General features: G+C 37.2%; 1 protein-coding gene across 5 annotated transcripts in view; it reads left to right on the forward strand.

The window, feature by feature from the left end:
• The window catches only part of CDK14 (cyclin dependent kinase 14), a 678,858-nt gene that overhangs the window by 169,633 nt on the left and 495,451 nt on the right, over nt 1-13,774 (forward strand). For all 5 annotated transcript variants that reach the window (XM_037836624.1, XM_037836622.1, XM_037836621.1 and 2 more), the window contains one exon: nt 5,930-6,175. In XM_037836624.1, the coding sequence (XP_037692552.1) occupies nt 5,930-6,175 (246 nt within the window). The remainder of the gene's footprint in view (nt 1-5,929; nt 6,176-13,774) is intronic.

Raw genomic sequence — 13,774 nt, forward strand, 5'->3', positions numbered from 1 at the left:
ACGAACTTCTGGTTTTATTTGTTCTCTCTCTTTTTTGTTGTTGTTGTTGTTCTCTAGGTCATTTATTTCTGTTTTAATCCTTGTTATTTCTTTTCTTCTGCTTGGTTGAGGATTAGTTTGCTGTTAATTTTCTAGCTTTTTCAGTTGTTCCATTAGTTCTTTGATTTTAACTCTTTCTTCCTTTTTAATGTATGCATTTAGAGCTATAAATTTCCTCTTCAATACCGCTTTCACTGCATCCCATAAGTTTTGATACTTTGTGCTCTTCTTTTCATTAGTCTCTATATATTTAGCAATTTCTTCTTTAATCCATGGATTGTTTAGGAATGTGTTGTTTAACCTCCAGAAATTGGTGAATGTTCTAAATCTCTGATGATTATTGACTTCTAATTGTATTCCATTGTGATCAGAGAATGTGCTTTGAATAATTTCAGTCTTTTTAAATTTATTGAGGCTTGCTTTATGGCCCAGCATGTGATCTATTCTGGAGAAAGTTCCATGAGCACTAGAGAAGAATGTGTATCCTGGTGATTTGGGATGTAATGTACTATATATGTCTGTTAATTCAAATTCATTTATCAGATTGTTTAGGTTTTCAGTTTCCTTTTTGGTCCTCTGGTTGATCTATGTACAGGAGAGAGTGGTGTATTGAAGTCTCCCACAAATATTGTGGAAACATCTATTGCTTCCATCAGTTTTGCCAAAGTTGGTCTCATTTACTTTGGTACACCTTGACTGGGTGCATAAACATTTATGATTGTTATTTCTTCTTGTTGAATTGTCCCTGTTATTAGTATATGATGACCTTCTTTGTCTCTCATAACATTTCCAATTAAAGTCTATTTTATCTGAGATTAATATTACTACTACTGCTTTCTTTTGGCTGAAGTTTGCATGGAATATTTTTTTCCAACCGTTCTCTTTCAATTTCTTTGTGTCCCTGTGTCTAAGATGAGTCTCTTGTATGCAACATATTGACGGTTCATATTTTTTAATCCATTCTGCCAATCTATATCTTTTAATTGGGGAGTTTAATCCATTTACATTCAGTGTTATTACTGTGAAGGCATTTTTTAAATCAGCCATCCTATCCTTTGGTTTTTTATTTGTCAGATATATTTCCACCCCCCTCACTCCTTATAACCTTTAATGTATCCTTCCTAGATCTCTTTAGTTCTGGGCCCTTCTCCATACGTCTCTCTCCTTTCTTTTTTTCTCTGCTAGTAGTACTTCCTTTAGTGTCTCTTGTAGTGCAGTTCTCTTGTTAGCAAATTCTCTCAGCATTTCTTTGTCTGTGAAGATTTTAAGCTCTCTTTCAAATTTGAAGGAGAGCTTTGCTGGATTAAGAATTCTTGGTTGGCAATTTTTCTCTCTCAGAATTTTAAATATGTCATGCCACTGCCTTTTCGCCTCCATGGTGGCTGCTGAGTAGTCACTACTTAGTCTTATGTTGTTTCCCTTGTATGTGGTGAATTGCTTTTCTCTTGCTGCTTTCAGAACTTGCTCCTTCTCTTCCGTGTTTGATAGTCTGTTCAGAATATGTCTCAGAATGGATTTATTTGGATTTATTCTGTTTGGAGTTCATTGGGCATCTATGAGTTGCATATTTATTTCATTTAGAAGGGTTAGGAAGTTTTCCCCAGCAGTGTCTTTGAATACTCTTCCTAGACCTTTACCCTTCTCTTCCCCTTCTGGAACACCAATGATTCTAATATTTGTGCACGTCATGTTGTCCATCATATCCCTGAGATACATTTTAAATTGTCCGATTTTTTCTTCATTTGTTCTTTTGTACTTTCACTCTCCAGAGCATTGTCTTCCAGTTTGCTTACTCTTTCTTTGAGTTCCTCTAGTCTGCTGCTGTGTGTTTCCAAGATCTTTTTGATTTGATCCACCATTTCCTTTATTTCCATAAGCTCATCTGTTTTTTTATTTACTCTTGCAAATTCTTCTTTATGCTGTTCTAGGGTCTTCTTCATGTTCTTTATATCCTGAGCCATGATCTTGTTGTTTGTGATTACTTCTTTGATTAATTGTTTCAAGTACTCTGTCTCCTCTGGTTTTTTGACTTGGTTGTTTGGGTTATCCATATCTTCTGGTTTCTTCATATGCTTTAAACTTTTCTGTTGTTTTTTTGGCCTCTTGGCATTTGGCTATCTTGATAGGGTTTTTTTCGGATATGCAGATTTATTTGAGCAATTACCTATTAGTTGAGAGAGCTACAGCTTGGTGGGGTGTAGTTTCTCTGGCTTACCAGCAGATGGTGCCTCTGAGCCACCTATTACCCTCAAGCCAGTTCTCCCCAACTTCATCTGTGTGGTGAGTGGGGGTCCAAATATTGTGGCGGTCCAATCAGTGCACCAAACTTCCGTGTGCAGTTGGTGTTGCCCGCCCTGATGATGGGGGGTTGTGCCCTGTGCAGTTAGGTGGGAAAGATGGCTTTGAGACCCAGAACTCCCATCCATTCCCAAAGTCATAAAGCTGTTGTACAAGTCCAACCCTTCAGCTAAGATTCCCCATAGTCTCTCTCTGCTATGGACCCACAAGTCCTTGAGATTTGTGTAGGGTCTTGGGGCTCCCATGTGGGACCCTACCTCCAAGCTGTGCCCTCCATGGGACTCAGTAAAGGAAGACTGTGCAATGTCACAGGTGAATGGAATCCCCCAGGGTAGCTCTCAGCTGTGGCACTGTGAAGGGGCGTCTCCCAGCCCTCTGAAAATATGGCTCTACAGGGTGTGGTAACTTCCCACTTCTATGGTCCTCCACCTACTGCAGCAGGCCATTCCTATCTCTGGGACAATTAGCTGCAGGTGTGCGAAAGGCTAGCATCCATGCCAGGTACTGAGGCAGGTGCCTGGGGCGTGGAAGGCACTCCCCACCATGTTCAACTGCATGGCTCTCGCTGTTGGACCCGCAGGCGTTTTCTGGGTTTTTAAAACTAACCCTCCTCCAAACACCAACCCCAGGTTTCTCCCCACCACAGCATAGCTGTCATTTCCCCAGCAGCCTCACTCACTTGTTTCTGAACACAGACTCTCAGTTTCACAAGTGCACAGTCACTGTGGATGTAGTGGACCTTGTCCAGCCAGTACAACCTTGTAACTGGTATTCTGGAGCACTTTCTGTCTTTTATCTTGTGTTTTTCATGGAGAAATATTTTGCTCTGTCTCTCCTAATCTGCCGTCTTGGATCCTCCCTGTATCCTATATTTTGTTATTATTTTCATTCAGTTCAAGATACATTCTAATTTCCTTCTTGTTTTATTTGATTTCCAAATATTTGCAATAATGCTTTATAACATACATTGATAACATAATGGTTTTCTTCTGGTTCCTCTTTAATCCATTCTCTGTATCACTAGTTTTAAGCAATTTGATTACGATACACCTGCCTACAGTTTTCTTAATGTTTCTTGTGCTTGGAGCTTGTTTTCTTGGGACCATGTGTTTATAATTCAATTGTTTCGGTGATGTGCTTGGTTTCCTACCTGTAGCTATCACATATTTAAGAAGAACTTTTGAACCTTTAAGAATATTGAGTGCACCTAATCTACTTGTCATATATTGTTTTTCATTATGGAGGACTATGTCTTGAGTCTCTTAAAGACAACTTCAGCAGCTTTGCGGTGTACTAAAAAGTATGACACTATCATTCTGATTTCACTATTTAGAATTTACCCAGTGGTTGGTAGTTAACGCAGACCCTTAGGACGGAGTTGATGCTTAATATTTAATTAAAATTTTATTTGAAAGAGTTTAATTTGATTGTATGTATTTTTCTAATTTAGTGATTTTTTTTTCAAAAACTACATAAGTAAGACATGTTCATTATAAGATTCAGACAATACAGGGTTGTAGTAAAAAGTTAGCAGTCTTACCCTATTCCTACTCAATTCCTTATGTCTGGAGATATCTTATGTTGTTTGGTGTGTTTCCTTCTATATCTTTCTTTCTGCTCATTACCACAGGTACAGATATCTATATCCATATCTGTATCTGTATATCCATATCCATATATGTAGAAATATGTATTCCCCATATGGATACGTGTATTTTAGTATCCATCCATACATACGTTTACATACATTCGTATGTTTTAGTTTCCTTGGCTGCCCAAGCAAATTCTGTGCAATGGGTTGGCTAAACAATGGGAATTTCACGGCTCATGGTTTTGAGGCTAGAAACAGCCAAGCCAAGGCAACATCAAGGTGATATTTTCTCCCCCATTCTGGAACTGGCTGTTAGTGATCCTTGGTCTTTGGTTCCTCTGTCACATGGCAATTACATGGTGGCCTCTCCCAGCCTCCCTTCTCTTTCAGTTTCCACTGACTTTCAGCTTCTTGCTTCCTGTGGCTTTCTCTGTCTGAATTTCATTCTGCTTATAAAGGACCCCAGTAGTAGAATTAAGACCCATCCTGATTGAGTTGGGCCACAGCTTAACTGAAGGAACCTCATCAAAAGGTCCTTTTTTTTTATAGTGGACTCACATCTACAAGAATGGATTAAATTTAAGAACATATTTTTCTGGGGTACATGCAGCGCCAAACCACCACAATATATTACTCTGAAACTTTATATTTTTATTTTAACATTATGTACTTTTCTTAAATGTCTTCTATATTTCTGCTTTTGATAGGTTATAGAGATGTGGAAACTTTTCGCAAAAAGAGAAAAAATTCTAAAAGCAATTTCAGTTCAAGAGAATAGTGAAGTTATCTAGCGTTACCGACAAGCTAGAGGACATGATATGATTTAATAAGAACAACAACATCTCAACATTATAGGGAAAATAAAAGGCTTAGAACGTAAAGTAGAAATCAAAGAGGAAAAGTCAGAGAGACTAAAATAAAATGAGATGGTGGGGCAGGCTGCGCAGGAAGAGAATGAGGAAATACTGGGATGGGTCTAGTATAGTAATGTAAATAAAGTTTTGAAATGAGTGAGTCAGTGTTTTTCTTTTATAGTGTTATTCTTCAATTCTTTAACATCTCTAACTCTTAGCCTTTGTTATAGGCTCCATTTTATTCTGAAGATGACATCAAGAAGGGCACATATTTGAAATACATACATTCAAACATAAAACTTTTAAACAACATACTGATGTTTTTCTCTAGCTTATGTTAGCTGCTTCCATTATAACCCAACAGTTCAGTGGCCATCTGTTTCAGCCCTACTGATTTTTTTTCTTTATTAAGGCGAGTTATCTAACCTCTTAGTGACCAGAAATAGCCCTACCTGTAGTTGGATGGTAAACTTGCAACAGAATTCAAGAGCTACCTTAGGGCCCTAGCAGCCTAAACCTTAAGCTTCCTGTTATGGTGAGAACTTTTTTAGTGTAAGCCCTAAGCATCCATAAGCAAAATGATTATGAGGATTTTTCATATTGTGTTTTTTTTTTTTAATTAGAGAAGTTGTGGGTTTATGAAACAATCATGCATAAAATACAGGATTCTCATATACCACCGTATCATGGGCACATTGCGTTACTGTGGAACATTTGTTACAATCAAGGAAAGCACGTTTTTATGATTGTGCTATTAACTATAATCTGTGGTTTAACTTAGGGTTCACTGTTTGTATTGTGCAGTTCCATGGATTTTTAAAAAAATTTTTATTCTGTTACCTTATATACAACCTAACATTTCCCCCTTGTAACCACATTCAGATATATATTCCAGTGCTGTAAACTAAGTTCACAATGTTATGTGACCATCACCACCATTGATTACCAAAACATTTCTGTCTTTCCTGATAGGAACTCATATTGCAGTTTTGTTGTGATTTATGTTGGTATAGCTTATAAGTTGGTGTAACATTTTCTGGTATTTCCTAAAATTGAAATTGACATATGTTCTAGAATAATAAATCAGCATGTGTGGTGATATTAAAGTTTTATTGCAGAGTTTTGAGTTTAATTTCTTTTTTTCCAGATATGTGTCACAAAGATGTCAACACGGAACTGCCAGGGAATGGACTCAGTGATCAAACCCCTGGACACAATTCCTGAGGATAAAAAAGTCAGGGTTCAGAGGACACAGAGCACTTTTGACCCATTCGAAAAGCCAACTAATCAAGTGAAGAGGGTGCATTCCGAGAACAATGCTTGCATTAACTTTAAGACCTCCTCTGCGGGGAAAGAGTCGCCTAAAGTTAGACGGCACTCCAGCCCCAGCTCGGTAAGTGCAGCCTTCTAATTTATCAGTGGGCAAGGGAAGGAATATCGCTCTTATAATAGTAGCACGCTGTGTTGCAGGATGGCAGGTGGTTTTATCAGTGCATTTTTTATGCATTCTCTCTCAGGGTGGTTTAATGTTTTGGAAGAGAGAAAGAGCAATCTATATAAGGGCTGCATAGTTATAAACAGCCAGAAACCAAATCAGAATTGATTAAATTCTTTTTAGAAAATCATTTACTTCAAGTTGTTTCCTAGTTTAAGTGAATTCCTAACTAAAAATCTTTTGGCATTTCAAATCCTTGGAGACGATATTGAACTTTTCTGTGTTTCTGGGCAGTAGGGGTAGGGTAAATTGGTGAATTGTCAAAGAATTTCACAATTTGAAACTGGTAAATTCACAAAGAATTTCATTTTAGAATAAATGTCACCATTTCTTCATTTGTATTTTACCAGTTTGTTTGCAATGTATGTATTTTAAAATTTAAGAGCTAGATATCAAAGTCGATCACATTAAAGAGAAATCCTATTCATGGTAATGAGGTGTTCTGAACTCAGACTAAATCAGGGCAGCTCTTGCCTTTTGAATTTAGGAAGTATAAAATTCTTAACTGATGCATGCTTTTGTCTGTAAAATTTTTACTGAAACTTATGTTTCCATGATTGGCCTGCATTTAACATTGTAAAACTTCTTTTGAACTTTTGAAATTAAGTAATTTTCATATTTAACCCAACACTTAAAAACTTTTTGACATAGATGCTTTAAAAGTTTAAAAGACCAAATAAGAATGTTCAGGGAATTTTGATTCTCTCATCTTGCTAAGGAACACATGCCATTTTACAAAATTTGAATTTTACACTTTGCATTTCATGAGGGCCAAAACAGCAAGAAATATCAAGTGTTCTAAAAGTGTATTGGTACTTTAATTTAATTAAACTGTATGACACTGCACACATCTTGAGACACGTTTTGTGTTAATGAAACTAAAAAAATCTGTATAATTTTGTGAGGTAGGGTCCATCTGGATCATAGATATATTACTGTTTCCTGGGAGAATTTTTAGATGTAGTGCCTTATAGAAGAAATAAAATGAAAGGAGTTGTTGAGAATGATTAAACCCACGTTATGCAAGCAGATTATATTACTATGCAGTTATCTTAATGTTATTATATATATCAACCTATAAATGATATAAAGATATTTGAATTTTAAATCTTGCGACGAGGCATACTTACACCAAAAATTTATTCACTGTTAAAATGAAAATTTAACTGGTCCCTCTGTGTTTTATCTGGCAATCCAAGTTATAAACCACTGGTGCATTATGCATTTTGTTACTCACATTGTTCCTGCTTTGAGCATTGTGAGCTTTTCTAGTCTGGCTCATATGTCCCTTTGAGATACCCTTATCTTTTTATTTTTTGAGCACTTCCTTGATTTCTGGTCCTATAAGATGTTCCAGGCTCATATTGTTTTCTCTGTCCTGGCCCTAGAATCCGCCTTTTCTCCAAGTAGCCCTTGTTCATTTTACTGTTGAGTGATATTTAGAACAAAGATCTGGGTGCTGGGTGTGCTTGTTGCTACTGGTGACCTTGTAGTTTTAAAAGTCAGTGTATACATCATTATATAAATGGCAGTGGCATTATGATATTAATTTTTAATTTCTAATAAGGAATTAATTAAAAATTTTCAGAAAGAAAGTTGAGACTACTCTCATGTGATCTTTATTTTTCTATATATAAAGTTAAAATTTATTTTTATTAAAGTAATAAATAAACATAATTAAAATGGTCAAATAGGAGAGGATGGCAGGGGCATAGCCTTTGATAGCCTTCATGTAATTAATGCATAGTGTCCTTCTTTGTCTCTTTTAATTGCTTTACATTTGAAGTCTAATTTGTCTGATATGAGTATGGCTACCTCTGCCATTTCTGGTTGTTGTTTGTGTGGAATATCTTTTGCCAACCTTTCACTTTCATCCTGTTTTTGTCCTTGGGTCTAAAGTGAGTCTCTTGTAGAGAGCATATAGATGGATCCTGTTTTTTTAATCCATTCTGCCAATCTGTGTCTTTTGATTGGGGAGTTTAATCCATTAACTTTCAGTGTTATTACTGTAAAGGCAGTAGTTTCTTCAACCATTTTTTCCTTTGGATTTTATATGTCATATATCTTTTTCTTCTTCCTTTCTTTTTACCCTTTTAGTCACCCTTACTGATAATCTTCATTTCTACACTCTTCTCCAAACTTCTCTCTCCTGTCTTTTCCTATCTGCCTGTAACACTCTGTTTAGTATTTCTTGTAGAGCAGGTCTCTTGTTCATGAACTCTCTCAGCGTCTGTTTATCTGTAAATATTTTAACCCCTCCCCCTTCAATTTTGAAGGACAGTTTTGCCAGATATGGAATTCTTGGTTGGCAGTTAGTCTCTTTCAGTATCTTATATCATACCACTGCTGACTCGCCTTCATGGTTTCTGCTGAGAAATCTGCACTTAGTCTTACCAAGCTTAGCTTGTATGTGATGGATTGCTTTTCTCTTGCTGCTTTCAGAATTTTCTCTTTGTCTTTGATGTTTGACAATCTGATTAGTAAGTGTCTTGGAGTAAGTTTATTTGGATCTGTTCTGCTTGGAGTATGCTGTGCTTCTTGGATGTGTAATTTTATATCTTTCATAAGAGTTGAGAAATCTTCAGTGATTATTCCCTCCATCATTCTTTTTTTTTTTTTTAAGTTTTATTTTGAAATAAGTTCAAACTTACAGGAACAGTTGTAAAAACAGTACATACCCCCTACATAGAATTCCATCATACCCTGACCCCCCTCCCTCGATACCCTGATTCATCACCTTTAAGATCCTGTCACACCACTCTTTCTTTCCCTCCCTCCCTCCCTCCCTAACACCCATCATCTATTGCTCTATCTTTTGAACATATGGGAGCAAGCTGCACATATCTTTGAACAGGCAACATAATTCACATATACCTTTCCCATGGACAAGAACATTATTTTATGCAATCTCATTAAACGCAGCTAAGAAGTTCAAGAAATTCAACATTCATGCTAAGCTTACATTCTATATTTCCTTTTTTTTTTTCTTGTGTCCCAGCTGTGTCCTTTTGAGCCTCCTCTCCTCCGGCCTCAGATCCCGTCCAGGATCATCCTTGGCATTTAATTGTCGTCTATTTAGACTGTCTTATTTTTTTTTTCCTCAATTTTGGAAAAATATATATAGCCTAAATCTTCCTATTCCACCCCTCCCTAGCATTCCCTTAGTGGGATTAATCACATTTAGAATGTTGCAATGCTATCACCTTCCGACCATCCGTTTCTAGAAGTTTCCCTTCACCCCAAACCAAAACCCCTGCTCTCATTTCTTAACTCCGCATTGCCCCTTCCCCCACTTCTTGGAACCCCTACTCTACTTTTCATCTCTTTGGTCATATTCTTTGATACTTTCTTTGTGTTTACCATGGGGCTTAAATTTAACCTCTTAAATCTATAACAATCTTGTTTTTCTTTGAAACCAATTTAACTTCAATAGGACATGTAAACTGTGTTCCTATACTCCTCCATTCCCCCACCTTTATGTAGTTCTTGTCAAGAATTACATATTTTACATTGAGTCCAAAACCACTGATTTATCATTACGGTTTATGTATTTTAGATCCTGTAGGAAGTAAATAGTGGAGTTATAAATCAACCATACAGTAGTATTGATCTTTATATCTACCATGTGATCTTTACTGGAAATCTTTATTTCTTCACGTGGTTTCAGTCAATTGTTTAGTGTCCCTTCCTTTCAGCCTGCTTAGGACTGATCTACTGGTGATGAAGTTCCTCAGCTTTTGATTGTCCAGGAATGTTTTCATATCCCCCTCATTTTTATCTTTCAGGTGTTTGTGAATTCTCCAAGTCTCTGATGATTATTGACTTCTATTTGTATTCCATTATGGGCAGAGAATGTTCTTTGAACAAATTCATTTTTATATTTTTTATTTTATTGAGGCTTGTTTTTATGTCCCCTCATACAGTACATTCTGGAGAAAGATCCATGATCACTAGTGAAGAATGTGTGTCCCAGTGACCTGGGATGTAATATTCTATATATGTCTGTTAAAAGTCTCTATATCTCTCTTTCATTTCTTTGTTTCTCTGTCGGTAGGGCTCGCTCTAGTATCTGAAGTAGGGCAGGTCTTTTATTAGCAAACTCTCTCAGCATTTGTTTGTCTGTGAAAAATTTAAGCTCTCCCTCAAATTTGAAGGAGAGTTTTGCTGGATAAAGTATTCTTAGTTGGAAATTTTCCTCTCTCAGAATTTAAATATGTCATGCCACTGCCTTCTCGCCTCCATGGTGGCCGCTGAGTAGTCATTACTTAGTCTTACATTGTTTCTTTTGTATGTGGTGAATTGCTTTTCTCTTGCTGCTTTCAGAACTTGATCCTTCTCTTCAGTATTTGACAGTCTGATCAGAATTTGTCTTGGAGTGGGTTTGTTTGAATTTATTCTATTTGGAGTTTGCTGGGCATTTATGCTTTGTGTATTTATATTGTGTAGAAGGTTTGGGAAGATTTCCCCAACAATTTCTTTGAATACTCTTTCTAGACCTTTACCCTTCTCTTCCCCTTCTGGGACACCAATGGGTCTTAAATTTGGATGTTTTATTTTATCCATCATATCCCTGAGATCCATTTCAATTTTTTCAATTTTTTTCCCCATTCTTTCTTTTATTCTTTCATTTTCTGTTCTGTGCTCCTCGAGGAGGTTGAGTTGTTGTTCCACTTCCTCTAATCTTGTATTATGAGTATCCAGAGTCTTTTTTTTTTAACCTTCATTTTATTGAGATATATTCACATACCACGCAGTCATACAAAAAAAAATCTTACTTTCGATTGTTTACAGTACCATTACATAGTTGTACATTCATCACCTAAATCAATCCCTGACACCTTCATTAGCACACACACAAAAATAACAAGAATAATAATTAGAGTGAAAAAGAGCAATTGAAGTAAAAAAGAACACTGGGTACCTTTGTCTGTTTGTTTCCTTCCCCTATTTTTCTACTCATCCATCCATAAACTAGACAAAGTGGAGTGTGGTCCTTATGGCTTTCCGAATCCCATTGTCACCCCTCATAAGCTACAATTTTATACAACTGTCTTCGAGATTCATGGGTTGTGGGTTGTAGTTTGATAGTTTCAGGTATCCACCACTAGCTACCCCAATTCTTTAGAACCTAAAAAGGGTTGTCTAAAGTGTGTGTAAGAGTGCCCACCAGAGTGACCTCTCGGCTCCTTTTGGAATCTCTCTGCCACTGAAGCTTATTTCATTTCCTTTCACATCCCCCTTTTGATCAAGAAGATGTTCTCCATCCCACGATGCCGGGTCTACATTCCTCCCCGGGAGTCATATTCCACATTGCCAGGGAGATTCACTCCCCTGGGTGTCTGATCCCACGTAGGAGGGAGGGCAGTGATTTCACCTTTCAAGTTGGCTTAGCTAGAGAGAGAGGGCCACATCTGAGCAACAGAGAGGCATTCGGGAGGAGGCTCTTAGGCACAACCATAGGGAGGCCTAGCCTCTCCTTTGCAGCAACCGTCTTCCCAAGGGTAAAACCTATGGTAGAGGGCTCAACCCATCAAACCACCAGTACCCTATGTCTGTGGTCATGTTAGCAACAATCGAGGTGGGGTAGGCGAATACCCCTGCATTCTCCACAGGCTCCTCAAGGGAGCACTACATCTTTTTTTTTCCTTGTTTTTCTTTTTTTTTTTTTTAACTTTCCCTTCTTTTTTAAATCAACTGTATGAAAAAAAAGTTAAAAAGACAACAAACATACAATAAAAGAACATTTCAAAGAGACCATAACAAGGGAGTAAGAAAAAGACAACTAACCTAAGATAACTGCTTAACTTCCAACATGTTCCTACCTTACCCCAAGAAAGTTACATAATATAGCAACATTTCTGTGAACTTGTTCCTACTATATCCACCAGAAATTAACAGACCATAGTCATCCCTGGGCATCCCCAGAACGTTAAATAGCTTATCTGTTCTTCTTGGATTATTGTTACCCCTTCCTTAATTGCTCTCTATTGCTAGTTCCCCTACATTCTACATTATAAACCATTTGTTTTACATTTTTCAAAGTTCACATTAGTGGTAGCATATACTATTTCTCTTTTTGTGCCTGGCTTCTTTCGCTCAGCATTATGTCTTCAAGGTTCATCCATGTTGTCATATGTTTCACGAGATCGTTCCTTCTTACTGCCGCGTAGTATTCCATCGTGTGTATATACCACATTTTATTTATCCACTCATCTGTTGAAGGACATTTGGGTTGTTTCCATCTCTTGGCAATTGTGAATAATGCTGCTATGAACATTGGCGTGCAGATATCTGTTCGTGTCACTGCTTTCCGATCTTCCGGGTATATACCGAGAAGTGCAATCGCTGGATCGAATGGTAACTCTATATCTAGATTTCTAAGGAACTGCCAGACTGACTTCCAGAGTGGCTGAACCATTATACAGTCCCACCAACAATGAATAAGAGTTCCAATTTCTCCACATCCCCTCCAGCATTTGTAGTTTCCTGTTTGTTTAATGGCAGCCATTCTAACCAGTGTTAGATGGTATCTCATTGTGGTCTTAATTTGCATCTCTCTAATAGCTAGTGAAGCTGAACATTTTTTCATGTGTTTCTTGGCCATTTGTATTTCCTCTTCAGAGAACTGTCTTTTCATATCTTTTGCCCATTTTATAATTGGGCTGTCTGTACTACTGTCATTGAGTTGTAGGATTTCTTTATATATGCAAGATATCAGTCTTTTGTCAGATACATGGTTTCCAAACATTTTTTCCCATTGAGTTGGCTGCCTCTTTACCTTTTTGAGAAATTCCTTTGAGTTGCAGAAACTTCTAAGCTTGAGGAGTTCCCATTTATCTATTTTCTCTTTTGTTGCTTGTGCTTTGGGTGTAAAGTCTAGGAAGTGGCTGCCTAATACAAGGTCTTGAAGATGTTTTCCTACATTATCTTCTAGGAGTTTTATGGTACTTTCTTTTATATTGATATCTTTGGTCCATTTTGAGTTAATTTTTGTGTAGGGGGTGAGGTAGGGGTCCTCTTTCATTCTTTTGGATATGGATATCCACCTCTCCCAGCCCCATTTGTTGAAAAGACCATTATGACTCAGTTCAGTGACTTTGGGGGCCTTATCAAAGATCAGTCGGCCATAGATCTGAGGGTCTATCTCTGAATTCTCAATTCGATTCCATTGATCTATATGTCTATCTTTGTGCCAGTACCATGCTGTTTTGGCAACTGTGGCTTTATAATAAGCTTCAAAGTCAGGGAGTGTAAGTCCTCCCACTTGGTTTTTGTTTTTTAGAGTGTCTTTAGCAATTCGAGGCATCTTCCCTTTCCAAATAAATTTGATAACTAGCTTTTCCAAGTCTGCAAAGTAGGTTGTTGGAATTTTGATGGGGATTGCATTGAATCTGTAGATGAGTTTGGGTAGAATTGACATCTTAATGACATTTAGCCTTCCTATCCATGAACATGGAATATTTTTCCATCTTTTAAGGTCCCCTTCTATTTCTTTTA

Source organism: Choloepus didactylus, chromosome 5, assembly GCF_015220235.1.
Source record: "Choloepus didactylus isolate mChoDid1 chromosome 5, mChoDid1.pri, whole genome shotgun sequence".
Classification (NCBI taxonomy): Eukaryota; Metazoa; Chordata; class Mammalia; order Pilosa; family Megalonychidae; genus Choloepus; species Choloepus didactylus.